The following is a 27,280-nucleotide window of genomic DNA, read 5'->3' on the forward strand; positions in this document are numbered from 1 at the left end:
AACACAGGAGGTTGGAAGACAATCTGTTCTCACTGACTCACTGCATCGAAATAGCAGAAAAGGAACTCAGGCCCCTGTGGCTGGCATTTTTGGATATCAAGGAAGCGTACGATAGCGTGGTTCAAGAGGACTCGTGGGGAATACTAGACACACAGGGTGTGGAAGATGGAGTCACTAATCTTTTAAAGTAAATCTATAAACGTAACAAGGCAGTTATAAAGTGGGAAAACCAGGTATCCAAGCCCACAGAGGTGAAACGGGGACTTGGGCAGGGGTGTCCACTGTCACCCTTGTTATTCATGACGTACCTACAAGGATTAAAGGCCAAATTAGAGGGAAGTGGACTGGGCTTCAACCTCTCTTTCGTCAAACAAGGAAAACTCATCGAACAGGCACTACCAGCATTAATGTACGCAGATGATATAGTGCTAATGGCCGACAGCAAAGAAGATTTGCAGAGATTGATGGACATCTGCGGTAATGAGGGAGATAGGTTAGATTTTAGATTAAGTAAGGGAAAATCAGCAGTCATAATTTTTAATGATAACGAAGGTAGTGAACTTAGAGTACAAGAGGTCACGCTAGAGATAACAGATAAATACAAATATCTGGGCGTATGGATGAGCAATGGGACCGAGTACTTAAGGGTACACGAAATATACGTGACTACTAAAGGTAACAGGAATGCAACAGTGATGAAAAATAGGGCACTGTGGAATTACAATAGGTGTGATGTTGTCAGAGGAAAATGGAAAGGGTTCCTGGGCTGACGTTCGGCAATGCGGTCTTCCGCATGAGATCAGAAGTTCAAGCAAGATTAGAAATAAAGCAACGTGGAATGTATTCGAATGTATTAAGTTGATAGTTTGCGCTCGCCCATCTCTCGTGTTTATTTTGCGCCAAAAGCTACGTTAACAATGTATGTACATGATTTTGACTTTGTGCGCGTACTTGTTAGACCTTAACGCGATCGAACGTTGAGCGAACCGGTAACCCCAAATGGTTTCATAGCATTTGAGCTGTTCTCATATAATTCCTATTCTTGTCGTGGTGTGCTTGGAAATAGTACTTTCGCTGTCGCGGACATCTCTTGTCGTTTTATTTTACGCATAAAGGTGTGATTATAAAATTGTCGCGTCTATAATTATCTGCGCAATTCACTCCGTGTTGTGTTTTGTTGCGGAGCAAGAACTACCAATTGAAAAGTCTGTGTTCGTGCTCACATTGCTCACAATAGTACGTTTTGACTGCATGCATGGGCTCGTGATAACCAGCGTACCATTTAGCTGCTACATTCCGTATACATTCGCTCAGTAATATATGCACACTGACTAAATAATATGCAATAATATGACTAAATAATATATACCGACTTCTTTCGCATTTCATGCGTAAAGATTGTCACGTAACTTATCTCGGGAGCGCTTGCATCGGATCTAATTGAGAGAGTGTGGAAACGGGCGTGGCACAAACATCATACACTTTATCACCCGAAACGTAAAAAAACCAATACACACAATTCGTGTTACAACACTCAGTAAAGGCCAAACCACATAAGCGCGAAAATGCACGCGGCAGCGACGAGCGACGCGACGTAGATCGTCTTCGCGCGACCAGTCGCTAGCGCAGGCAAACCTCATTCACGCGACGGCTTCGGCGAGCGAATTCCACTGTTGCTGGCATGAGGCCGTCTACTCGCACCAAGAAAACCGCGTAGCGAGCGGTATGCAATTTAAAAATAAGATTACTGTTGTGTAATGAAACGGAAAGTATTTATTATTGCCTTACAGCACTTTTTATATGCACATGCGTAATAAACATTGCGTTATTTCTTGTTGCGCATACGTGACTCGGGCAGGGTCATGTGCACCTATGTAGTCTGTGTCTTTTCCGGTATTTCGCTAGTGGCTGCTTGAGCCCAGCACTTCCGGGCGATGAGCGACGGTTTCCAAATCTGGAGAACCGAGCGATCGCGCGAAAACGAGCACGCGACACGTCGCGCGAACGCCCTGTTTCGTCGCTCATAGCGTCGCTCGTCGCTGTCGCGTGCATTTTCGCGCTTATGTGGTTTCGACTTAATAATAACACTCAAAACTGAAATATTACTCAACATATCTCACAAACAACCAATAACTCGAGAATCCTCAATCTTGATACGCACACATGGGCAAACCGGAACTGACTATATCTCAGTCCCAATCCCTTGCTAGCCCTAGCTGCTAGCCCTAATCCAGTATGTCGTCTTCACCATCGCTCGCTCTTACTGTTCACGTCGACTTCTCGATGATGCCGCGTCATGGTCCATCACGTACGTCGTCGACCTTCTCCTCGTCCTCTTCGCTGTGGCCTTCGATTGGTCCCGCCGGATGAACCACTAGTCGTCATCGCCGGCGTCTCGGACTCCGTTGAGTTCTTCGGCGTCGCCAAGCTAGGCTTAGATTCGCCATGGACGCTGTTAGTGGCAAGTCTGCTATGCTGATTGGTGTGGGCTGTCGTCGTCCTGACGTTAAGTGGGAGAGAGGCAAGTCGACCAGGAACTGTTGGGCACGACGCGGCAAATCCGGGCAGCCTCGCTCGGGACCTCCAAGGTCGACGGCCACTCCCCGAACCCCATCTGCAGCGCCCACCAATATTGCTCAAGATTCAGCATTCATACTTGTGCGATTGTCAATCAAAAACACAATTCGCATATCTGAGGCACCATAACAACACGCCAATATTCTGTATGTGTGTCTCTTACTAGAAAAGGCATACATAAGTAATTCTAAGGACTATAGCGTTTATCACGCTGCGCTGACTATGCAACGCTTGCACGAAAAGGCAAGTGTTTCCAACGCTTTGTTAAGACGACACGGTGGTGGCACCTACCTGGCGCCTTGCGTTCTACACCTCATCACCTCCGAGATGGGCGCGCAGGGCACGCGCGCTTTGTTTTCAAACATAACTGCGAGATAGCGCTCATGTCTCACGTGTGACGTGACTTGATGCGCTCGTTAGCTTCCGCTGCATGCTCGAGGCACTTTAACGCAGCGCCTCCAGAATACCATTCACCGATTTTCTCGCGCAGAACATCAAATAAACGTTTTCTTCACTCTCTCCAGACGCAAGACTATCGTATTTCAACGACATTTGCAGTGTAACATGCAGATACGGGGCCATTTTTTTTAAAGGAGATGATCCGTCCTCTATGCCCGAATTATTTAAGAATCCCCCTCCCCTCTCTCCGTCGAGAACCCCATTCTGTGGTTTCACATCGTGTAAAATTCTCATGCCGTGTGCACGGCGCAAGTGATTCAAAGTCAGAGTCGCAGTGCCTGTACCGCCGACAGGTGGAAAAACATACTCAGAAACTTTCCCATTGCTTCCGCGACGGGTGAGAAGGCTGCAAAGAAAGAAGCGCGTGCAGGTGCAGTCTAGCCCGGCCGTGGTACGACGGGGCCGCTGGGCCATGTTGAAACGCATACGGAACGTTCCGCGATACGTTATCAGTTGTACCTGCAAAGCTTACAGCCCAGGAACATCGAGCTTACGAGCATTGCTGAAAGCGACAGATCGGGAGCGGTGACTGGAGAGCAGGAAAATTATGCTCTTGATGGGAAGGAAACTTTTCGGCAGTAACTCACATTCTGATATTGCCGCTAAATGCCACTTGCAAGTCAAACAAGTTCAGAGTGACGTGAAAATACAGGTAAGTGCAGTGTGTTGGAATTGCGCGTGAAAGAGCTCGCCTCCGTTATTGTGGTCTGCACGTTATTTTGTCGCTTTGAATGATAATTATTGTCTGAGAATGTGTTTGACCAATTGGCAGCTCATTTGACGACGTCATTTACGTAATCGGTAGTTCCGCTTTTGGGGTTCACAGGTGAGATGCCGTCGACGACGAAGAGCAGACGACTCGTGCATATTCGGTAGTCAATGTTTGCTTAGTTCAGTTCACAGGTTAGAAGTTCTTTCGTACACGATTTTCAACGCGGTGTTACGTATGAGTACTAAAACGGATAATTTTTACACATCCGGTAGTTACGGCTCTCGTAGCGTGTTAACGCGCAGGTGAGAAACAGTTTTTCTTCGCGATTTTATTGGCGGTGTTTTAAAAATTATGCACCTAATGAATTTTTGTTTCCTTTTCGTTGAAGTGGACAGCAAAGCGCGAGCTGTCCGCGTTAACCTGCACTTGCAAGGCAGGCGCATGAGTCGACATTGCAAACAAGGTATTGCTTACTTTGGGCAAATGATGCCGACTCGCCATCGTCAACAGACTGATAACAAGCCGGGGGTTGGTCGTCATTTAAAAATGACACTTCAAGAAGCTCGTTGAGGAACTTTTCGGAAGTAGGCATAAAAAAAAACTTGGACCATCTTCCGCTAAAGGTAACCATGTGTAAATGTGAAGCAGCGGGGGCTAACGCTTACACTGACGGCGACGTTTACGCTGGTGCTCATCAAGCGAAAGTGAAGTGAAGGCGCCCTTGACGGAATTCCGAACGCGCGCTAGAGTGTCTACATACACGGGGTGGCCAGTGAACGGTTGTGCAGCACGAGTAGTTGGTTTTTTACAAGCACGGCGCTTCCTGCGTCAGCCTTGCGAGGGAAGAGAGGGGAGGGGAGCGACAGTTTTGCGGGTGTGTTCCTTAGCCGGCACGAAACGCGAGCACGCACAGTACGGAAGGACAGCGTTACACAGGCTAGTCAAAGAGCTGCTTCACCTCTAAAATGCATCCTTGCCATGTGTTGATAAGATGTGGTGTGCGCGAAAAGTGGGGAATGAGTTCGTCTGCACAATTTTTCTAGTACTTCCTTCTTGTTAGAGTGTCTAGAGTGGTTCATGATTGATATTGTGGGGTTGGACGTCCGAAAACCACCATATTATTATGAGAGACGCCGTAGTGGAGGGCTCCGGTAATTAAGACCACCTGGGGTTCTTTAATGTGCACCCAAATCTGAGCACACGGGTCTACAACATTCTCGCCTCCATCAAAAATGCAGCCGCAGCACCTTAGCCACTAGACCACCGGGGTGGGGCATGTGTAGAGCTGTGTTCGTGGAACTTTATTTAAAGTAAACTCGCGATTCTCAGCGTAATCTTACATACTTAAGCTGTAACGTGCTTGCAAAGTAAGAGGTTTGTTGTGTTTTGCACATCCAGCTTTGCCGCCACTCTTTCTCGTATGGTCGACGGGAATAATTAAAAGATGTTTGGGTGGCACGCCTTTCCTGTATGCCACTTTACACGCATTAGCATCATTGTCGCTGCAAGCATATAGCATTACCTGGTCGGTCGTTTTTCCATCCAGGGAAACCAGCATATCCACGGAATGAATTATGAGCTTTGATAGCATCCGTACGCCAATCCGTGCTCTAGTGTGATAGGAGTAAATGGACAGACGGTCGGAAGCCCAGACGAACAGATGGACGCACGCATGGACGTAGGTATCTATGGACGAATGCTTCGCCTCACTCATCATCACATACTCCATGAATATGCTGTGATGTTTAATGTTTCACTAATTCATTTGCTTTGCTAGATGCATTGCACGCTCATATTAAGAAAGACGGATACATTGATATTGCATGTACAAATATATCGTGGCAAAATTAAAAAAAAAAAAAAAAACTTGAGCTGGAATACCGTCAGACGTATACAAAAGCAAATTATGCGCCCTATTGGTAGGTGCATCATCGCACCGCTTTTCGTTTCGACAGTCCAGTGAATCATACATTTCCATTACTGTTTTCTAATACACAGTGTTCCGCATGAATTCATAAAAAAACGAACATGTCCACCTGCAAAGTATGGAAGGTATCCAACTGGGCCAACTTGCCATCTTGCTGTATAGAAGTCATTAGTCATGTCTGCAGCTGTGGATCACTCAGCCGCAGCCAGCAGCTGAGTGACCGCGGCGCCAGTCAGTATCGATACGTTCTACAACAGTTTTAGGCGCGATACATTCGTTTATTTTTGGGACGTGTGTCTACAAACTCATAACTAGACACATTCATGAGCAATTTTGCGTTTTTGAAGGCAATGCCAGACTAAACTGCCTTTACTCGAGAGCAAAAGGCAGTGAAGCGGCGCGCTTACAGGGCGCGCATAGAGAAGTGGGCCAAGTAAAGGCGACCGCTGTAGCAGACGATGCACTTGTTTCCACTGTGAACAGGGCAAACCCGAACGAGCGCATCGAGCAACTCTAAAATCAGCCCCAGGGCCCTATGGGAGTGTCCTCGCTCAGCTTTTTATATATTACTCATGCTTGTTCGTCAAGCTTCTTATGCTCGCGCCTTGTCCGTAATCGGCAGTGTGTACACTGGTTCTCATTGATCCTGCTAGGGACGCCGCTGTTCTCTGTCGCAGCTGCGCTCTTTCCTGTGTGTCACGCGAACGGCGCCCACACAGCTTCAGCACACTCGGCGCTGAGTGCTCTAAACATATAGGTGACTGATAGTAGAATGCCTTGGGCGCGTGCATCGAGGCACCCTAACCGCTAGAGGGCAGAGCCCGCATACAGTGCTCGCATTTGGCGCGCTTCCTTTCTCTTCGCTTGGAACTCACTCGCGAAACACTCTTCGTTACCGCTTCGCGGCGTGAACACCCCAGAAGACAAGGCAGCAGCGTGGCGGTCTCGCCGCCAAGATCACATTTTCCGCATATATAACAGCGCCGCTCGGGCCCTCCATTTTGAAAAACAATTCCCGCGCTTGACCAATCCGTCTCGTATGCTGTTACGACCGTCATCATTATTGAAGTCTTTCGGCCTTTGTGAACTGGACGAAAACATTTCGACGCACTTCAAGCAAGAATGTGCCGTCAAGACGGGTTGATTTCCTGTCAGCAAAACGTGGACAAGAGATTCCAGGACCAGTTCGCGCAAAGAAAACGTACGAGCCAAGAAAGGCCATTGTGAGCTCGACTCTATGCAAGGTTTTAGAGGCAAACAAGGAGGCAGCTGGGCCATTTTCGAAGTCACCGTTGATCTGGAGAGACCGAAACCAGTGTGGTATTTGCAGTTTGGACTGAAAGGCAAAACCCAAGCTGGTTGTGGCTGCACCTTGCGAGAAGAAGTGAAGTCCCGGAAATTCAAAGGTAATTAATGCACATCTTATAGCAAACAACGAAAGATTGAATGTGTGGTTGAAGGAAAGGAAAAAGGCAATGTCTTCTGCAGCCCTTGCGGGAGCACACATCAGCGCCTCGACGACGAGGGATTAGTAGACCTCTCTTTTTTCGCCCTCTTTCCATAGGATCGGCTAAATGAAGGGGCATATTTTGACGATAAGCGGTCAGGCCACTACATTGTCCCTAACCGGACGCAGTCAGGCAAGTTTGGCACGTGTACCGGGAGCCGGTCTTTCGAACCTACCAGAAGAGTTCTGGAAACCAAGGTCATCTAAGATCATCGGACGTGCGCGAAATCCTAGTGACGTGTGGAAAACGTTGGTGCAGTGAGTTGGTGACCATATTTCAGCATCATGTAGACTGTGCCCTCTCCACATGCACTGTGTGGTGTCTTTCCCCGTCTTCGTGGGTGGAGCACCTAGACCACCGAGCGCCGTATTGGCTGAAGCCGCGGACAATGCGCTCAGGGTTGGCAATGCGGTGCTATAATAGCGGAATACATTTTGTATATTTTGAGTTCCCCTGTACAGTTCTTGACTTCTAGTTCATACTTGATCACCTCTTTTCGAATTATCAGTTCCTAAATCATCATCAGTTAATCAGTTATCAGTTAAATAATCAGTTATCAGTTAAATAAATTATCAGTTAAATAAATTGTTGCAGTTCTTACGAGCGCTGCATCTGACTTGTTGGATGATGAGTCCTAGGACGGGGCCCCGCTACCAGAATGAGACCAGTGGCACCCGGAGTCGCAACAACGCGCAGTGACGCAAGCTTGCTCATGATCAACTTCAGGTACCACTGAGCTCGTCTATTGGTCATTTGCACAATGAAGTACCACCTTGGCCTTGGGGTGATGCGTTTTTAGCCATGCAGTCCACACTTCCATTTTCCTGTGCTGCTCCCTGCCGTTTTGTGGAGTTCGTGACTGTCGGGAGAAGTGGTATTGTCAAAACGAAAGCCTACGATATAACATGGCCGGGCTAGACAGCATCTGCGTGCTCGAAGCGCGCGCAGGTGCATTCTAGCCCGACCATGGATATAAAGAGGCGGCTCGCTACTTTACTGTCAGGGGAAGGGTGCTTCTCGAACCGCGCTTCCTTGCCGTGCTGCTATGACACGTGCTCAAGGGGGTAGGGGGGGTAGCCCCGCTTGGTCGTTGACTGTGTGCCGATAACGTATCGCTAATGTCGTGTGCGTTGACGAAGTTGTCGGAGTAATGGCGACGGGCTACGCCTTCCCCTCTTGATGACGGAAAAGGGTGGCGAGGCCTCGCAGGAAATTTGAAACCAGCTAAAAGGGATGTTCTAATCCCCGGTAACTTCCTTACTATAGCATGTTCACAAAATTTTTTTGCGGCAGCGTGTTAACGCAGCAAAAGGTCGCACATTTCTGTTCATAACAATTTTGGGGCCTCCAAATCGTTTACTGGCCCTTGAAAGGGACTCTGAAGACAACTATTAGGTAGACATTGATTGTTGATATAGTAATCCAGAAACCTCGTAGTGTTACTTTTGAGCCAAGGAAGCGCTTATTTTGAAATAAAATCACGTTTTAGTGGTCCGCATCTCGTTAGCGCACTTCAATTACTCGCCTCAAGAAGCGGACCATCTCACGTCACTGAGCTTCGTCGATTTACACGTCCCGGATGCCTCCGGACGGCCCCGGATGCCGGCGCCGCATTCGTTTTTCTCGGGACCAACTGGAACCTTCGTTTACTGGTACGGCCTTGCTTGGACGCATGTTCATTTTTCACGTGTCTGGCGGCCGGCAGGCGGCCCTGAATTATCCGAACGATTTCTTTCGGGCAGCTGGCAGACGACAGCGCGGTGCGCATGCCTGTGCGGCCATCTTATACTAGACACGGGCAATTTTTTATGTGCTATTGCTCTGTCTGCTTTTCTGTCCGATTCTCACATGTTTCTTAACCTCGCAATGAGTGCGCACGAAGTTCTTGTCATCGGCGTTTTCAGCCACTTCGAGCATGTGCGTGTTCTCGAAGGTCGGGCAAACACGTGTTACACTCACCGTGTTACATTCACCGTGCTCCTCCGCTGTCACACAGAAACAGCGGTGGAACGACCGCGCCGGTCTAAGATGCGCACGCGCTCGAGTAGTTTGCTTGCAATAAGTTGCATCACAACATAAATAGGTATAATTCACTACCTATCTGCTGTTTAGGTTGGAATTGGGCCGGCATTATGGCCTGTGTCTCAGCTATGGAGGGAGCAGACGTCATAGCCTGGCATAGCAGACGCCACAGCGTATGCAACCAGCATCAAGCGCGCAGATGGCCTGAGGCCACTCAGGCTGGCTCGGGACATTTAGATCACGTGCATGTGACATAGCCGTCTATGAGCCGAGGCGTCCGCGGGCCGCCGGCGAGTGATCCGGGACTTGGTCAATCGATGATGCTCACTGTTGCTGTGCCTAAAGTTGCGAGGCTTGACTGCGCTGCCGCCGACACTAATTGCAGCAGGAGGAAAGCAGGGAGAGCCACAGCAAAAACAACGGCCATCGATCAATTTCTTGTCATCGGCTCCGAGATGGCTGACGTGTTTTAGTTTAACTGGGCCCCGCTAGATGGCATAATCTGTCCAGTTTAGCTACGCGAAAATTGAATTTTCGAACCACTCGCGCCATTCCTTTAGTAACGTGCGGCGGTTCTTTTTTCCATGAATCCAACAGAAATGAACAAGCACCATTTTATTACGTTTCTTGATGCACGAAAGATTATTTATTTAGTACAGCTAGATCGATTACTAGTGAATAATTGCAGGTGGTTTGTCTGACGTCATCGAACTTATTTTGAGAATCTCCTACAGCGGCGCATGTATTATTGTACATTTACCTTCATTTTCCGATAAGTAGGGTACTGCTGTCGATAATATTGTCGTTTTAGATGTTGTCAAACACTAATTTTTCACTCTGACGTGAATTGTTATTTGACTCTACAGTCCCCTTAACAGTGGACCCCTGTGTACGTGTGACAATATTTGTAACTTCAATTCTACATGTTACTTCAATAGATGGCGTTACGCGCCGTTACCAGAGCAGGAAAAAGGAAAGGGGGCGGCCGTACGGCGGAATGCCCGCGAAATGGTCGCCGGCGCACCTCAGATCCCCACAGTTTATAACATTAAATACGCTGCCGAAATTACAGCAGATTTTCACAAGTCGATATAAGAGTGGAACGTCCTTGTATACGTTGAGCTTTCTGAACTTTGGTTGTTATAGCGCAGCTCCGTGCAACAAACACTGTACTTGGAGAATATCAAATACAATACAATATAACTGTGACATTTTAAAACATTTTTTTTGCAATACCTATTAAAGGCGTATGTAGCTCTCTGTTATTAACAATGCTTACGCTACCTTGTGCTTGTCAACATTGCCAGTAAGCTCATTTGAGATGTTTCTTTCGGCATGCAGTGCATTCCCGGTTGGACGGTGGGCCAGCGTGTTTCGCCACCTACGACCTGCGCACCATCGACGTTGGAGTGTTCCGGCGGCAATTTCCTGCAGGTTGGTTATTACGATCATTTTTAAAGCCAAGCATTTCTTAGCAAACTTCGATGACTTCGAGCATATCTATCTATCTATCTATCTATCTATCTATCTATCTATCTATCTATCTATCTATCTATCTATCTATCTATCTATCTATCTATCTATCTATCTATCTATCTATCTATCTATCTATCTATCTATCTATCTATCTATCTATCTATCTATCTATCTATCTATCTATCTGTCTGTCTGTCTATCTATCTATCTATCTATCTATCTATCTATCTATCTATCTATCTATCTATCTATCTATCTATCTATCTATCTATCTATCTATCTATCTATCTATCTATCTGTCTGTCTGTCTGTCTGTCTGTCTGTCTGTCTGTCTGTCTGTCTGTCTGTCTGTCTGTCTGTCTGTCTATCTATCTATCTATCTATCTATCTATCTATCTATCTATCTATCTATCTATCTATCTATCTATCTATCTATCTATCTATCTATCTATCTATCTATCTATCTATCTATCTATCCGCCGACGACTTTTAGCTCTCCTGGCCGTTTCGATAATTGTATCGATACCGAAATTAGTATGTCATAACATGACTCTAGGACGAGCGTAAGTGACTGCAGATAACCTGAAAACCATGACGTGCATGTCATGACGTGACTGCATGGCGAACATAAGTGACAGACCACAATATGAAAACGCCAACATGCATGCCACGTAAGTCATGACTACACGCCACGCTCATGATGCACTCGTGGCCGTTTCGCTAGCTTCACATATACCAAATTTGGTATTACGTGACGTGAATGAACGACAAAGGTAAATGACACGTCCAAACATGATAATCAAGACATGCGTGCCATGTAAAACATGACTACATGCTACGCTCATAGCGTGCACTCACGGCTTCACATATACCAAATTAGGTATCACGTGACGCGAATCGACGACGAAGATAAATGGTACGTCCAAAGATGATAATCATAACATCGAAGTCATCTACGGCATAATTTTACGACCACCTCGTATGGTTAAGCTGATTTCAAAGTGACATATGAACCTTCCCCGTTCGTGCTCCGCCTGTCCTCGATTCCCTCTGTACGTGTGATCTGGCAATTTTTTACGCCTATTAAATGCGAATTCATGGGCGAAACGCTATTCTGCATTGAAGTAAATATACCGCCGATATACCTGTTTTAAGTGCATTGGCTACTTTCAAAACTTCTTTCGCATTCTTCAAAGTGCTCTGGAAAAAAATAACTGGGGGACCCCGAAGCTTCGTCTTTAACTTCAAAACGCGACAGCGATACCCCGTCCTTGATACGTACTTCAGCCACTTAGTATATACTTTTTCTTCCATGATGTTTGTCGGAAACTGTGGATTACTGGAATGTATTTGATAAAACTGAAAGTGGCTTGTGTCGGTGAAGCTTTTGCATTATATGACTGCGTTTTGTGTAAGGTGTATCGGGCTTTAAACGACGATCAGTTATGCACATGAAATGTTTTCAACTTGGAGCGGCCCGCTGCTCTACCTCCTTGAGGTAGCGTTCCTCAAGACCTCAATAAAGTTCTGCGTCTGTCTGTCTGTATGCCTGCTATAAACCCAGTACGTGTTCTTGGGGGAATACGCGCAGTAACGTGTGTGCGTTTTGTAATGGTTGGCCGGCTTCAAACCATGAACGCGTTATGATAATCGCAAGTTCTGACGCCTGATGGAAATGTTTTCTTGTACCAGGCAATATTACTGCGATATTACATTTTGTTGTGCAAAGGCTGTATAGAGAATGGTGCGTGTTTGTAAAGAATGAACGTTATTTTCATTGCATTTTCATGCAAGGCCAAGTTATGTTGATACAAGTCATCATTAACACCAACGAATGCACCATAAAGGCGACGAACATGACGATTTAACAAAAGCTCGTATTGTTGTTGCCACTGTACCATCTTGGTTCAAGGAAACTGTGTACACCGTGTACCATCTGTGAATATCTTTCTGCCCTCTGCTTACTCTCACCCCGTGTTATTTTGGTAGAGGTGTGGGGTAACAAGACGGAGCTACGCAGCGGCCGACGCTTGGTTTCTTTCACGATGGCACAAGAGGGTCCGGCTCCAGCTCCCGCAGCGGCCACCGCAACGACGACAGTTGTTCTGCCCCAGCTGAAAGACCCTGGCACGTTCTGCGGAAACGGACAATGTCGACATTGAAGAATGGTTGCGGCTGTATGAGCGAACAAGCACTAATTATCGCTGGGATGAAACGCTCATGCTGGCGAACATCCCACCTGAAGGGGACAGCCAAAGTGTGGTTTGAGAACCACGAAGCGGAAATTGGCAGCTGGGATGCGTGCAAAGAAAATATGCGTGCACTGTTCGGCAAATAAACTGGCAGGAAGACAGCGGCCAAGAAGGAGCTGGCATCTCGTGCTCAGACGTCATCGGAGTCGTACCTGCCTTACATACAGGACGTGCTCGCCCTTTGCCGCAAAGCAGACGATGGCATGGAGGAGTCCGAGATGGTAGCGCACACTTTAACAGGCATTGCCGATGACGCGTTCAGTTTACTAATTTGCAAGGACTGTGACACAGTTGATGCCATTATCCGAGAGTGCCAGTGTTTTGTGGCCGCCAAAAGCCGACGCATTTCACATAAGTTCGCTCGACTTCCCAACACCGCAGCAACATGGTCGTGCGAAGACATGCCTGTACTACAGGCACCGCTGACTGCAGAGCACGTCACGAAGATCACCCGTCGAGAACCTGAAGCTATGTCTCCCGCTTCAACTTTCTCTCGTGCTTGTGAGTCCAGCTCCCAAATGGTGCCCTAAGTGCATGCCATCGTTCAAGAGCTTTCGAATGTTGGCCTGGAATCTGTGTGCACCGCCGCCCCCTCCTGACCGACTGACAATCGTCCGCCAGTTTTCTACGCCCAAGGCCAAAGGCTCTCAGCGCGCTCTCGCAATCCCGCTGAGTGGAGGACTGCTGATGACCGACCTATTTGCTTTAACTGCCATCGTGTTAGTCCCGTGGCTCGCTATTGCAATAGCAGGTGATATTGGCGTCAGCCTTCCCATGGCTACAACCGTCGCGCAGAGGCAGATCATGGCCACTTCGGAACTCGCCACGAGTCTCGCCTTATGATGGTTCGTGGACGGTGCATTGTCGGTCACCATCCCCTCCCGGCCACCAGTCCCGCTCAGCGCTGTCTCGTCGCCCATCGTCACACTCACCCCAATTTCACCGTCCTCCTTCGCTGACTGCACATCTGGCTCGGGCAAACTAGACGATGCAGCTCCCAAAGGGGATGCTGCATCGACGATTCGCCAGCCAAATCCAGGCAGGCAGGCAGAGCAGGGCAGGGCAGGGCAGGGGCAGGGGCAGGGGCAGGGGCAGGGGCAGGGGCAGGGGCTTGGCTTGGCCTGGCTTGGCTTGGGCTCCCGCATGGTGTTTTCGTAAAGTGCTTCCAAATGTACGCATGTAATACACGTAATAGAGGGTTGCGGCGCCCAAAAGCCGATGCGAGTTGCAAGCTTGCGAATGTCCCTTCTCTCAAGGCAGAGGAGGAGTTCGCTAACACGGTATGTCACAAGTTGCCAACGTTTCTGCAAGAAGCTTGGCCTTCATCGAGGCGGCAATGACCTCAACAACAAAATAGTCATCATCTTGATATACAAGAGTGCTCAATTTTTTTCAAACGAAAAAAAAAGTAACCATGTACTACGTGTCTTTTATGGGCGTGTTTGGCTCGTGCTGCTTTTTAAGTATTAGTATATATCAAAAATGAACCAGTCTATTGTGAGAAACAAAAGGTACAAATTGTTTTAGAAGTAAAAATGCATATTGTTTTTCAACACAACGCATTCCAGATGATCGAGTTGACCTGCACTTTTCATTTTATGTATGTACTGCATGAAAACATGAAAATGCAACATTCTTGCGGAAAAACTGACCAACGTATGCATGATATTGAGATTCTTGGATAATCATATATCAGTGTGTCATTTATGGCATTGTTTGTCAAGGATAACTTGGACATTTATCATATTTCTTCTGCTGGTAGTTACTACGCTGCGCACAGACCAGGTCGTCGCGCTAACTTGATATTTTGTCTTTTCGCAGACTCGGACTCGTCATTCTCTTTGTCGACAGAGTAAGCACCATCTTTGATTATTTTTACTTTTTATGGCGCTCGTAGTAAAGATTCGTATTAGGATACGCAAGGTTGTACATTGCAGCTAGAAACACAAAATGATGAATGCCAGCAAAAAGGCAGGGGAAACTATGGGGTGCACAAAACAAGAAGTGAAAAAAGGTTCGGGACCATACGCAGCCTGTGATAGAGTGAAAAATTATAGAAGTTACATTAGCAGATCGCAGTAACGCGACAACATTAGCAGGTTGAAAGCGTTTGCAGTGCAAGTGTCAACGTGCTTGAGGAAAAGCGTAACGAAAAAAACGGTACGAGTGCTGCCGTTTGAGTCAGCAGAGTATATTTTACTCATAAATTGCAAGAGAAACGGACCAAGGCAGGCCATGCACTGATGCTACCACGCGACAGTAATAGCTGGGTACTTCGATCATGTGACAGAAATAGGGACGAAGAAACGATAGAATGGAAGTGGCATAAACCGCATATGTTAGAAGTAAATAAAGTTATTATTATTATTTTGCGTTCACGCCAGCTGTACGTGGTTGAGGGGAGGGGGGGGGCGTTCGGAATACGTCATAAGTCGCAAAGGCAGTCCATACGAGCTTCGCTTGAATAAAAAAAAAAGTGGTTCATCCCTCGGAAATAGGGGTTGGTATAACATGCGAAACGGAAACCCGCCTCCACAGAAGTAGTCCAATGCTTATTGCACACTGATATATATCTCTTGGTATTTAATGACTACAGCACTTTTACTTGTCGATGCATTCATGTTCACACCTGGTGACACATCTCCTCCACCATGGCAACCTACGACACGCGACCGGGATACACTTTCTGAAAATATTGCATGCATTGCGCACACCGGAGTATCACGCGAATCACGCTTGAACCGCAGGCGTTCGCTGACGTTAGGGAGGAGTACCGTTTGCAAGCGCTGCGGGCGTAGCGGGCGCCATATGAGATTTAGAATAGCGTTTGCCCTGCTGCGAACCACAACGCACGATCGCAGCGACACCGTAGCCTCAAAACCAGCGCTTTCGGGCCACATTCGGGCCGGCATCACCGCACGCAATTTCGAATTTTTCGCGTGTGGTCCGCGAACGCGATCGCTGACTCGCGTTACGACGCATGCGCAGTGGCAGCGACCACACCGCAAGGGCTCGCGGTGCGCTATTCTAAAGCTCCCTATTGCAAGCGAAACCGTACGGGTTTTCACTCAAACTGTTTCAGCGAGTTTTGCGTAATTTGCGGGTCAGCGATTACCCTGGGATGCTATGCAGGATGGCCCGAGCTTCTCGGGCAAACGAGTTTGCTCCGAGCTCGCGCTGCGGTCGTCATGGAACGAAAGTGAGAGCAGAGCACGTGATAGCAGCGCTGATAAAAACGGTTGCCGGAACGAGCGTAGTGTCAAAATTGCTTGTGGGGCATTTGCGGTGGTTATCAAAGGAACACCGCGAGCGTAAAGTCCCTGCTTTATGCGTGCGTGCACGTCTGCGCCACGACTTGATCAACATTTCAACAGCACAGCGACGTCATCGTGATTTTCGTGATATCTTTTCTCAACTCAGCATCACGCTGAACATTGGCGCATAGCTAGAAACGCGAAAAATAAAAATGCCCCCACCTTTCCGAAGGGCATCGTGAGGAAATGCGAATGCACAGCGTTGCGCCCATAACGGCGTTTCGCACGCGAGAACCCAACGTTAGAGGAATGATGTTTTCTTCTTTTTTTTCGTGCAGACAATAGCGCCGTTCGTCGCACGCGGTGTTTTTCTGCTGCCAAAAACGCGGTATGCATTTCCAGCTGTATAGTCGGTGATAACCTAAGAATAAATATAAGCTGCGCCACGAGGCTGCATCGCCCTTATTTACCATGTCTCCATGCTACAAATGGAGTAGGTTCCCAATCAAGGGCAATGATTTTCCCGCATAGAACCATTATCTAGCACTCCATTGATATTGAGACAAAGAAACCAAAGCTGAATAGGCAAGCTTGTGAGAGCACGAAGTTCAGCTTCAGCTTAGCAATATATCTGCTGTTTAAATCGCACCCCTACCGTGCTCACCTCGGAGTCCACGAAGAGGCAGTGTACAGTGTCGATTCTTAGGAAAAGGAACGCGGCGACACGTGGCCTGTGCGCTCCGGCGGCTGCTGGCAGCGCGTTCAAACGGGATCGAGAGCAACCAGAGTCTCATCTCGCGGCCTGCAAAAGAACCATTCGTTGCTGATATAGAATGGGAAGATTGCACCCCCCCCCCCCCGCTTCATGGCGATCACCTGCTCGCGCGTAATCGACTTGAAGGGGGAGGGAGTCAAAATCTTGCTGCTAGTTCACCGGTCACAATTGCGTGCGACATTTCGCGGCTTGAAGAACTTCGCATGGTGTTTTGCAAGGCGTTCGTGCAACAAGCGTGAGACAAGCGCTTACGCAGCGGGCACTTCAACGTGGCCTATAATAAATCGCACACCCACTGGATGACCACAATTCATTTCATAAAGCATACAGAACATTGCATATTCTCCCCACTGGGTTTGTTTATTTTCGTACTGTGTCGCGTAGCAGCTTCTGTTGGACGCTTTTTTCTCACGCCTTGTCCGCACTCAAATCACTCATGGGCGCCCAGCTCAGCGCATATTGCAAAAGATCACCAAGGTTTCCCCGTTGCGACACCCAAGTAACACACTCGCACACGCACATGTGGCAACGCTGATGCCACGGCTTTTGCAGGTTACAAATCACAGGCGCTCGCATTCTGCAAAACACAGACGCGCGAATTCAGACTTCACCTTCACCTAACTGCACACGAATGACCACGACGACAATCGTCGAGAGTGGTCACCCTCGAGCGATATGCATGGTGCACCCAAGCAACTGATGAAGTTGACGCCTAGTTGCTGCTTTACGCTGCCGAAACGATGGAACGCGATAAAGCTCTGCCGCTTTAGTGCACTTCAAACAGTGAAAAGTCAGAGACGTCCACGTCGACTGACGGCCAGCGAGGGTGATGTTGAGTGCGAAACCATGAAGTAACTTCTTAACGAAGAAAACACCAGCAGGAAAACTGAATGAGCGCCTCCGGTTTTGGTGCAGCGGCACATCGCCTCTCGTCGCGAACGCCGCAATGCTGTATTTGTCATTGGTTCATCATGACTGTTACGTCATAGCAAAAAGCGGCCGCACTTGGACACGCATAACACAAATAGACTGTGGTACACTTTAATTTTCAGGGGCGAAGCTCCTTATAACGGCACCCGTTTGTCCCTCATAGCCGTTGTAGTATGTAACAAGTACAACATTTTGACCTCCAAGGTAGTGCTGGTAAGAGATTTCTTCTGTACGTTATTGAACAATAAAAAATAGTGCTCAATGAACATGACAGTGGCTGTTAATGGGGAATGAAAAACAGGAGCATTCGGCTTTTAGTTAACGCGCACGCTGCGATCTCCATTACCAGTCATTAACATGTACATTGAGCACTATCTGACAGGAAAGGGTTGTTCGTTATACTCGCTCGGCGTAACCTCCTTGGTTTTAAAAAGGGTTAGCAAGCGTTGGGCCGCCGTGCCATGAATACAGTGAACTAGTATATACTATGAATGAACTCGAGGTGGTTAAAGGTGGAAAGTAGATACGAGGCGCAAGCCGTAAGAAAGTAAAAGCCGAATTCTCCTGTCTCTCATTTCTCATTAGCAGCCATTGGCATGTACATTTGAAGTATCTGACAGGAAAAGGTTGCTACGTTATACTCGCTGGGCGTAACCTCCTTGGTTTTAGAAAGGTTTAGCGAGCGTTGGGCCGCAGTGCCATGAATACAGTTAACTAGTATATACCATGAACTCGAGGTAGTTAAAGGTGGGAAGTAGACCCGAAGCGCAAGCCGTAAGAAAGTGTGCATGGGGCACCTCTCGTTTCGTCCTTGGAATGTCCGCTGGAGGGCGGTGCTTCTATATGGGGAATATATGATGAGAAGGTGCGAGATGGTGGTACTTGCAATGGAGTGTTGAATAGATGGACGAACGTACACACAGACAGATGCATAGATGGATGCATGAACGGATGTAGGGGCGGATGCATGGACGGACGCAGGAACGGACGCCCGAACAGACGTGCGCACGGAAGGGCGGATGGACGCACGGACGGTCACACAGACGTACGCATGGACGGATGGAAGCAAGAACGAATGGACGGACGAATGCTTCGCCCAACTCTCCATCATTCACTCCATGAATATGCTGCCAATTTTTTTTTAATTCTTAGGTTGTCACCGACTATAATAGCCAGCGTGCACGGTTAAAATTACTATGAAGTGAACTACACCAACAGAGTTCTCGACTTGGCGTTGACGTTTCACAGTGGTGTCTCGAGCACGAATTTCCGGATGTTCTCGAGCGGCGCTCAGCCAGCGAACGGTCGAGAGTGAGGGGTGACCGGAAGAAAAAGTGGTGCGTAGGTAGGAGAGAGAGCGAACAAATAGAGAAGGAGCGGCGAAGCACTGCACCGGCCCTATCCTACACTGCATTGTGCCAAATGATCCAGTTGCTAGGGGCGAGGATAAGAGCGCGCGCCCGCAGCTGTTGCATTGGGAGAGGGAGTGAGAATGGAGAGAACACCTGCTGGCGCGCGGACAATGCCACGGACGACGCCGGATGCCTGACATCGCATGCGCAGTTCATCTGGTGAGATGAGTGTATAAGACGTAATTGAACTCATCTTGGTCAGTAGTAGTTAATGCTTTACTGAGCTTGGCATCAGTAGCCCGATGCGGTATTCAACGTGTATTGCTTGCGCCCAAACCTGATGGTCAGCCCGTTGCCCGAAATAGTAGCGCCAAAAGCAGTCATCGCAGAACGAAAGTAGTCATAGCAGAACGAAATGATAATTCAGCCCTGTAAGGTGCGATTGGTTTCATTCTTGCGCCCATCTCGAGCTTGTCGACAAATGGCGTCTTCTGCATACAGGAATTATTTAGATTAGGATGCTTGCAAGCGAGGAAGGTGATCGCGCGCTCGGGTTTCTATTGGTTCAAGATCCTATCTAGAAATAGGTGGATAGCAAAATCGTGGCTCACGGAAAGAATTCTGGGCTACGACGGCCGTCATCATCGACTTCCGGTTCGAGATGCCGTGTCGCCGTATGGCCATTCTTGGTGCCGTCGCTTTCTGCGTGTTTCACCCAGCACTCGCGCTGCCCTTTCCTGCGTAATACTTCGCAGAGCTATGCAGTTTTGTTGAATAACGAATGAAGCCTCTCTGAGATAGTTATATTCTTGCGAGCGTTAATTTCTTCATTCAAGCGGCATGCACTTTCGGAGGCGTGCTTATTGTTCTACTACAAAAGGTGTTATTTCCGCATATTTCCTCACGTATTATTATTTTCTTGACTACATAGCATCACGAATTATCCGTCCCTTTGTTTTCGTGCTGCTTACACGTAAAAATATTTGTTTTTTTTTTCTGTTACAAAGACACCTTCCCGGGTTTGATATAGTGAATGGCAATCGTAAACAGTTTTTTACTCTGAAAATGAAATGCACTCGTAATTTTCTTGCCTTTTTACGCCGTCTTCCTAACGTGAGATCTCGTTTCCACACGCACTCGAACATTGTGTTTGGACATAAGCGAAATTCTTCGCGCACAAAGTACATAACACAACCTACCGACACTTTACGCTTGCAAGTCTGACACAATACAAACGGAATACCATGCTACTCGTTGCTTCAAAAGCGACTTAGATCGTCCCATGATACCAATATTAGTTGTCCCGTGGGCCTATTACGCTCTCAGCGGTTTCTATAAATTTGACGGAGTACGCGAACATCTGATGTCATCAAAGGTATGTTGACATTCGTCAGCATGTGCCCATAAGCGCGAGTGATTTTGAAGTGCTCCCCATTTGTGGTCGAAATAACTAAATCGTGGTGGTTTTGGAAGACCCATTACTGCGTGTTTCAAAGTATAATCGCATGGTGCGTTCAAACCACGCCTCTTACCATACGACGTGTTTGCCTATTTACACTTCTCGCTTCGTTCTCTAAAATGCGTGAGATATCGTGTATTCATTCGCAAATAAAATAAAAAAAATGAATATAACGACTGTGCAAGCGGCAACAAACTCGTCAGACAATTTCACTTTGTTTATTTCCCTGATTACACAGCGCAGCAGCAGTGGCGTAACTAGATAGGACGGCGCCCAGGGCAAATATATTTCCGCGCCCCTCATTATGCCCGTGATAATGTTTGTTATTATTATTATTATTATTATTATTATTATATAATAATAATAATAATAATATTAATTATAATAATAATAATAATATTAATAATATTAATAATAATAATAATAATAATATTAAATAATATTATTATTATTATTATATTATTATTATTATTAGCGCTAATGTAGGCTTCCGCGATTGCCTACTGGCGCGCGGCGGGCCATTTCGGAGGCCAAGGGCCACCAGTTCTGATTTCGATGAGCTACGCCCGCGTTTTTGTATAGTATTTTTCTTTTTTTATTCAAACTTCCGGAAGTCCCTTACCCGTCATTGTTCTCTTCCAGTCCACACTGCAAAAATCTTGACGGCACGGGCGCTTCCCAGGCCCAAGTTTCTCGTACCTAAGCTTTCGCGCTATTTGTGCATCCCAAGGAATGCAGGGTGAGTACAAAACAAAGCAACCAGCTAGACACCGCGCCCTCGGGTCTGGTATGGGGGTTAAACTGGTCGGAGTGTTCTGCCGTTTCGCTCCGTTCGCTGTTCCATTGATGGAGGTCATCCTTGTGCGGCCGCATTCTTTCAGGGAAGTTCTTGGTTTCTCCAACGTACGAAGCGGGGCAGTCGGCACATGCTGTCGGGTACACTACGCTCTGCGCTTTTTTCGCAGGTGCGTGTTCTTTGGGCCAAAGGATGAACCTGCCCATGGCGGTGGATGGCATGTGGGAAACGTTGACCCCCGCCCTTCTATTGCTTTGCTGGCGCCCGCGATGCAGGGAATCAACAAACGTCGCCGTCGTGTCACGCTTTCTCCGTCTTTCCTCCAGAGAACTCTGCGAATAAACGCCTTTGTTTAGCCTTTGGTGCCGAGGTCACGGATTATATTCGCCCTTCCTTCCGCCGCTGCGTGGACGATTAGTCGTTGGACGATCGGCTATTTCGTTGGAGTTTTCTGTTCTTACTCAAAAAAGGTGCATTCGAACTTTTTTATTTTATTTTGTTTACGTACGTGGTTGGTTTCAGGGAAGCTTTCAGTAAGTGGTTTGGGAGGCTGGTGGGGTTCGCTGAAACTCATCTAACCCAGTGCTGCGGAGCACAAAACAAAGCTTAGCCGAGGGTCATGGGAAGGCACGGAGGTAGCGCAGCAAAATGAAAATAGAGGATCCTTTTCCCGATGCAAAAGCCATTGCGGCAACCCTTTCCTTCACCACCATCCCCACTTCCAGTCGTACATTACAACCTCGCCCCTCCCCCCTTCCAGGCGGTTTTACGGAAAAAAACATTGACAACCTTTCCAGGGGGCGCCAACCCGAGGACTCGGCTTGGCGCCCCCTCCCTAGTGGCGCCCGGGGCACTTGTACCCCCTTGCCCCCCCCTAGTTACAGCAGGCACCTTGAAGCAGCGTAGTCGTAGGCCTCGAACCGAAAGTACCGTAGCAGGTGACGCGCCATTTCGCTATCCACTTCTTGATGAGAAATCGAGAATTAAATTTGAGACACGGTTTCGCTCTGTCCAGATCAACTGTAGCCCATCGCGATCGTGCCGTGATATATGCGTCGTCAAGCCGAAGCCATTCAATGCCGATGAGGAACATTTCGTTCCAGAACATATTATGCGATGAACGTCACGGCTGGTGAGAGCTATGTTGAATCCCAATGGCAGCGTCCGAGCAGCCGATAGGCTCTGTGAGTGAGCACTCGACTCTGGCGTAGAGCAGTGGATTCTGGCGTAGCGCAATGCCTCCGAACGCGTGATTGGAACACAACCCGCGCCGCCGGAGCAAACATCGAAGCAAGGAAGAAGTGGGATTCCTTGAGTTGCCCAGATTACCTTGCGGGTAGGTATTCAATTAAGCTGATTCCGCTGTCGAATTTTGTTGAATCACTGCTCGTACGTAGTAGTTTTAGTGTCGGCGACACGATTCGATGGCGTACTCGAGCAGGAACTGAAGCTGTCGCAATCGAGCAGTGAAGCAATTCCGCATGCTTTGCCAGGTCTACCATGGTAGCCGCCATTACTGTCAAAACACGCGACAGCGGTGACGCTCCCAAGCGTTCGAACGAGTTGAATGGAGCGCGTCATGCCTACTTTCGGTCCACTCTGCCGATTTCTAAAGAGCAACTGTTCCTGCTTTGAGAATCCCTCCCGCTCTGAATCGACTCTGACTCCCTAATCGGAACATTTGACTCCCGCCGTCACTCTGCAATGGAAACACACTTCCTTCAAAACGATCAGAAAAAACTGCTCCGACTTTGCCATTGGAATTAATCAATAACAGCGCCAGCAAAGAACACTCGCTAACAGTGCCTTGATCATTTCGAACCTGTGCGCAGCGGATTCTGGGAGCGCCGGTCTACGTTCGAGCAGTGGCTTCTGGTTCTTTGCTCGTCAGTGGTCCTAGTGACCTGCGTGACGCTGACCTACACTTTCTACTACGCACGTGAGTACGGGAAAGGTCAGTCGAATGAAACAGCTCTGTCGGCCGCTCACATGTTTTGTCATGTCACGCAGCTGAACGGCTCAAGCAGGTTGGCATCGAGTACTACGACTGCCAGGCGCAGTTGTGCAAGGACGCAGGTGAGGCTGCATGTCATCCCTCGCTGCCGTACAAATGCTTCCTCTCTGCTCGCAGCCATCGAACTCAAGGACACTCTCAACCTGAACCGGGACCCATGCAAGAACTTCTACGAGTATGCGTGCAGCCTGTGGTCCAGCCGATACCCGATACCTGATGACATGGGCCACTATTCAGTTCACCACTTCGTCCGAGATGAGGTCACCAAGAAGATTTTTGGTAATATCCCTTCTGTCGTCTTCTTCGGCTACACCTTTCTCATTTCCCATCCAATAATACCTCGACTTGGGCGAGTTGGTACACATCCATAGAGTGCACGTCACGCCACAGACAGGTTCTCGGCGATGGGTACTCAGGCATGGCGGTCAGCGTGGCTTTTTGTCTCATTAGAGAGGGTCAATGGAGAGGAGGACGTAATTATTCGGTCCCCGCGCTTTTTTGTGCTGCCCGTGCTTTATTTTGCTCGACAGCTGGTTACAACGCTGAACACAATGGAACGAGTGGGGCACCGACACTATTCTGATGCCACAGTTTCTCGCTCCGTGCGTTCGAGTAATAATAGTACATATGGCATCTCAACCAGCAGGTACCCAGACATGGTGACGTCAAGGCACACTATATATACTCTCGTGAATGCAGCAAGATGAAGACAGGAGATGAGTGCAGAGTTTGAACTGAGTTTATATGCGCTTGTTAATGATGTAAAATATAAAGAAGTAAAGCAAAGATGCTGTAGGTGAAAATGATCGCATGTTTACAAGTAGGACGACAGGCTAAAGCTGATGCACACCTATACAAGTGGATCGTAATGTGGCCTTAAACGCTGTACGTCAATGGTTTCACGATGCCGGAAGCGCTGGTCTGTTGATTGCGTGACCAGTTCGACGCTCTAGCTGACAGGCGAAGTCTGTGCGACAGCACAGTAAGGTTATTGATATTTTGAAACAAGAGAGAGAATAAAATGAGGGAAAGGCAGGATGGTTAACCAGGAATTGTAGCATCCGGTTTGCTACCCCGCACTAAGGGAAGGTAGAATGGAGAAGAAAGATGGGAAAGAAAGCGAAGAGCGAAATAGACGCGCGAAAATGAAAAAAAAAATTGAGCTGAGGTGCTATAGCATATACAATAGGCCACTACCGCGCAAAAAGTTCCATAAGTCCTTCACTGATTTTCTGTGCGAAGACAGATCATGTCACCTTTCAAGCAATGATTCTTCTGACAAAGGTCTTCGTCAAGTTGAGCGAACGCAGCGGCTTAGCTGCCGTCTTTGCTCGCTATAACGAGGGCAGTGACAGAGAACGTGCTCTATCGCTTCATCGCTGCCGCAATGACCGCACACAGCACTGTCTTCCATGCCGATTCGAAAGCCGAAAACCTTGGTGAAAGCGCAGTCGGCAAAGCAGCGTTGTCTCAAGATGAGAGAGTCCGGACGGAGGCCGATGTCGACGAGACGTGTCCAGCCTAGGCAGTCGCGTGTGCCGTAAGCATTGAGCGTTTCACAGGGATTTTACTTCTTCATTAGCGATTTTTCGGATTTTAATTGCAGCATCAGTCCTTGAAAAGCATATAGATTCTTCTTTACCATCTTCGTGTGCTTATCGAGCAGCTGCATCGGTATGTTCGTTGCCCAATATGTCGCAGTGACAACGTGATTTTGTGTCCTTCGTTGAAGAAGAGGTGAAGCAGCTCTCTAATTTCCAGCACTAGCTGTTCATGAGGTCCCCGGCATAAAGCGAATACCAAACACTGTAGTGCTGCCTTGAAGTCCGTGAACACGCTCCATTTCTTGGCTTCTTAGTGTTTAATGACTTTAACTGCGCTACGTAGAGCAGCAAGTTCCGCAGCTGTAGATGACGTCTTGTGGGATAACCGAATCTTTGTCGCTGTCGCTGTTGCAGGAAAGATCAGCGACCCTGCAGACCCATCCACTTTTGTTGAAGCGTCAGTATATAGATGGGTATGCTCACTGTACTTCTAGGACAAGAAGAGAAGAGAAAGCTGTTTTAGCGCTGGAGACAAGAGCCATGCTTTATATGCCTGAAACCGTGAGTTCAACATGTAGATGAGTCATACACCATGGGAAAGTCGCAATTCTGGACGTAGTGGCATATCCCGTGGGTATGTGTGAGCGATACGACAAGATTGTCTGGCAAAATAAGGCACGAGGTTGGTCTTCTGGTAGTGAGGCTAGATGATGGGTAGGGGCGCGAGTAAGATGCCTCACGAGTGCTCTGAGCACTTCCATTAGGATATGAGTCTTGAGCGGGTAGTCATTTGTGATCGCGATTCTCTCAGCTGTTGATGAACATTGTGGTAGGCCCAGACAAACTCGCATAGTCATAGCCTGGATGCTTTCGAGTGTCCGAATGCTGGTTCTGCAGGTGTTAGTCTACACAGGCAAGCCGTATTGCAAATAGCCGAGAAAAAGCGTCTTGTACAATTGAATCATATCATGTACTGAAGTCCTCCAGGTTTTTCTTCCAAGATACTTGAATAGGTTAGAGATGCCTGTCAGCCTCTTCTTCAAGTGGGCCACCTGTGGGCCCCAGTAGAAGTCTCTATCAATGAATACGCCTAGAAATTTGTGCGTCCTGACATGTGGTATGACTTGGTCGTCGATAGATATAGCGTATGGTCTCATTGGCTTTCGACTAAAATCAATCAATGCGCATTTCTATGGTGAGCTTTTCAGACCCTGTTCATTGAGGTACACTGATACCAGCGTCACAGCTTTCTGAAGCCTTCTGCTTACCTGAGGTGTTGTCACGCCAGATCCCCAGACGCAGATGTCGTCAGCGTACATAGATAGCTTGACCACTCTTGGTAGTCGTTCCACAAGACCAATGAGGACGATGTTAAAAAGGGTTGGACTCAGGACGCCACCTTGCGGAACTCCACAATGCGTGGAGTGTTGTGAGGTTGGACCATTGGCACTGTTCACAAATAAGGTCTGCCCTTGTAAATAATTGCGTGTCCAACAATGCAGTTGTCCACCTAGGCCCATTGACTCAATCGCTTCGGTGATGGCGCCATGAAGAACGTTGTCATATGCTCCTTTTACATCGAGGAACGTGGCAACAGATAATCGTTTGCATGCTTTATGATGCTGGGCATGCGTGACGAGATCTATAACATTGTCGATGGAACATCGGTGACGGCGAAAACCAGCAATGGTGTTAGGATATATCTCGTAGCATTTAAGGTATCATTGAAGTCTGGCCAAGATTATTCTTTCCATTACCTTTCCAACACAACTTGAAAGTGCAATTGGTCGGCAAGAGGTACTGTCCAGGGAAGATTTGCCAGGCTTAAGAAGTGGTACCAAGCGGCTAATCTTCCAATCTTGCGGAATGGCGCCAGCTTGCCAGAATTCGTTGAAGATGTTAAGAAGCGCTTCTCGTGCCTGTTCACTAAGGTGAAACAGCATCTATTAAAAAATTTCATCCGGGCCACTCGACGACGACCTGTTACACAGGACGAGCGCTGCATCAAGCTCCTGTGATGTAAACGGTAGAGCCATGCGTTCGTCCCGTGAGTGAGGAATATGGTTCACTGTGTGTAGGCTTGTTTACGTTGTCTGGTCCACAATCATAGCGCAGAAATCTTCTGCTACCTCAATTTTATGTCGGCGATAGAAAAGTGCAAGGACTTTGAAAGGAAAGCGCTGCTCTGGAACAGAACGTAGGCCTCGCACAGACCTCCATACT

The 27,280-nt window shown here is 47.9% G+C and overlaps 1 protein-coding gene across 3 annotated transcripts in view; it reads left to right on the forward strand.

Annotated features, from left to right (window-relative positions):
• The first annotated feature begins 10,495 nt into the window (after positions 1-10,495).
• Positions 10,496-27,280, forward strand: part of LOC119184222 (neprilysin-1) — a 246,194-nt gene continuing 229,409 nt past the window's right edge. For all 3 annotated transcript variants that reach the window (XM_075888738.1, XM_075888739.1, XM_075888741.1), the window contains exons 1-4: positions 10,496-10,639; positions 23,332-23,453; positions 23,510-23,575; positions 23,631-23,792. In XM_075888738.1, coding sequence (XP_075744853.1) covers positions 10,527-10,639; positions 23,332-23,453; positions 23,510-23,575; positions 23,631-23,792 — 463 coding nt within the window. In that variant the 5' untranslated portion in view covers positions 10,496-10,526. The remainder of the gene's footprint in view (positions 10,640-23,331; positions 23,454-23,509; positions 23,576-23,630; positions 23,793-27,280) is intronic.

Source organism: Rhipicephalus microplus, chromosome 3 (genome assembly GCF_043290135.1).
Source record: "Rhipicephalus microplus isolate Deutch F79 chromosome 3, USDA_Rmic, whole genome shotgun sequence".
Taxonomy (NCBI): Eukaryota; Metazoa; Arthropoda; class Arachnida; order Ixodida; family Ixodidae; genus Rhipicephalus; species Rhipicephalus microplus.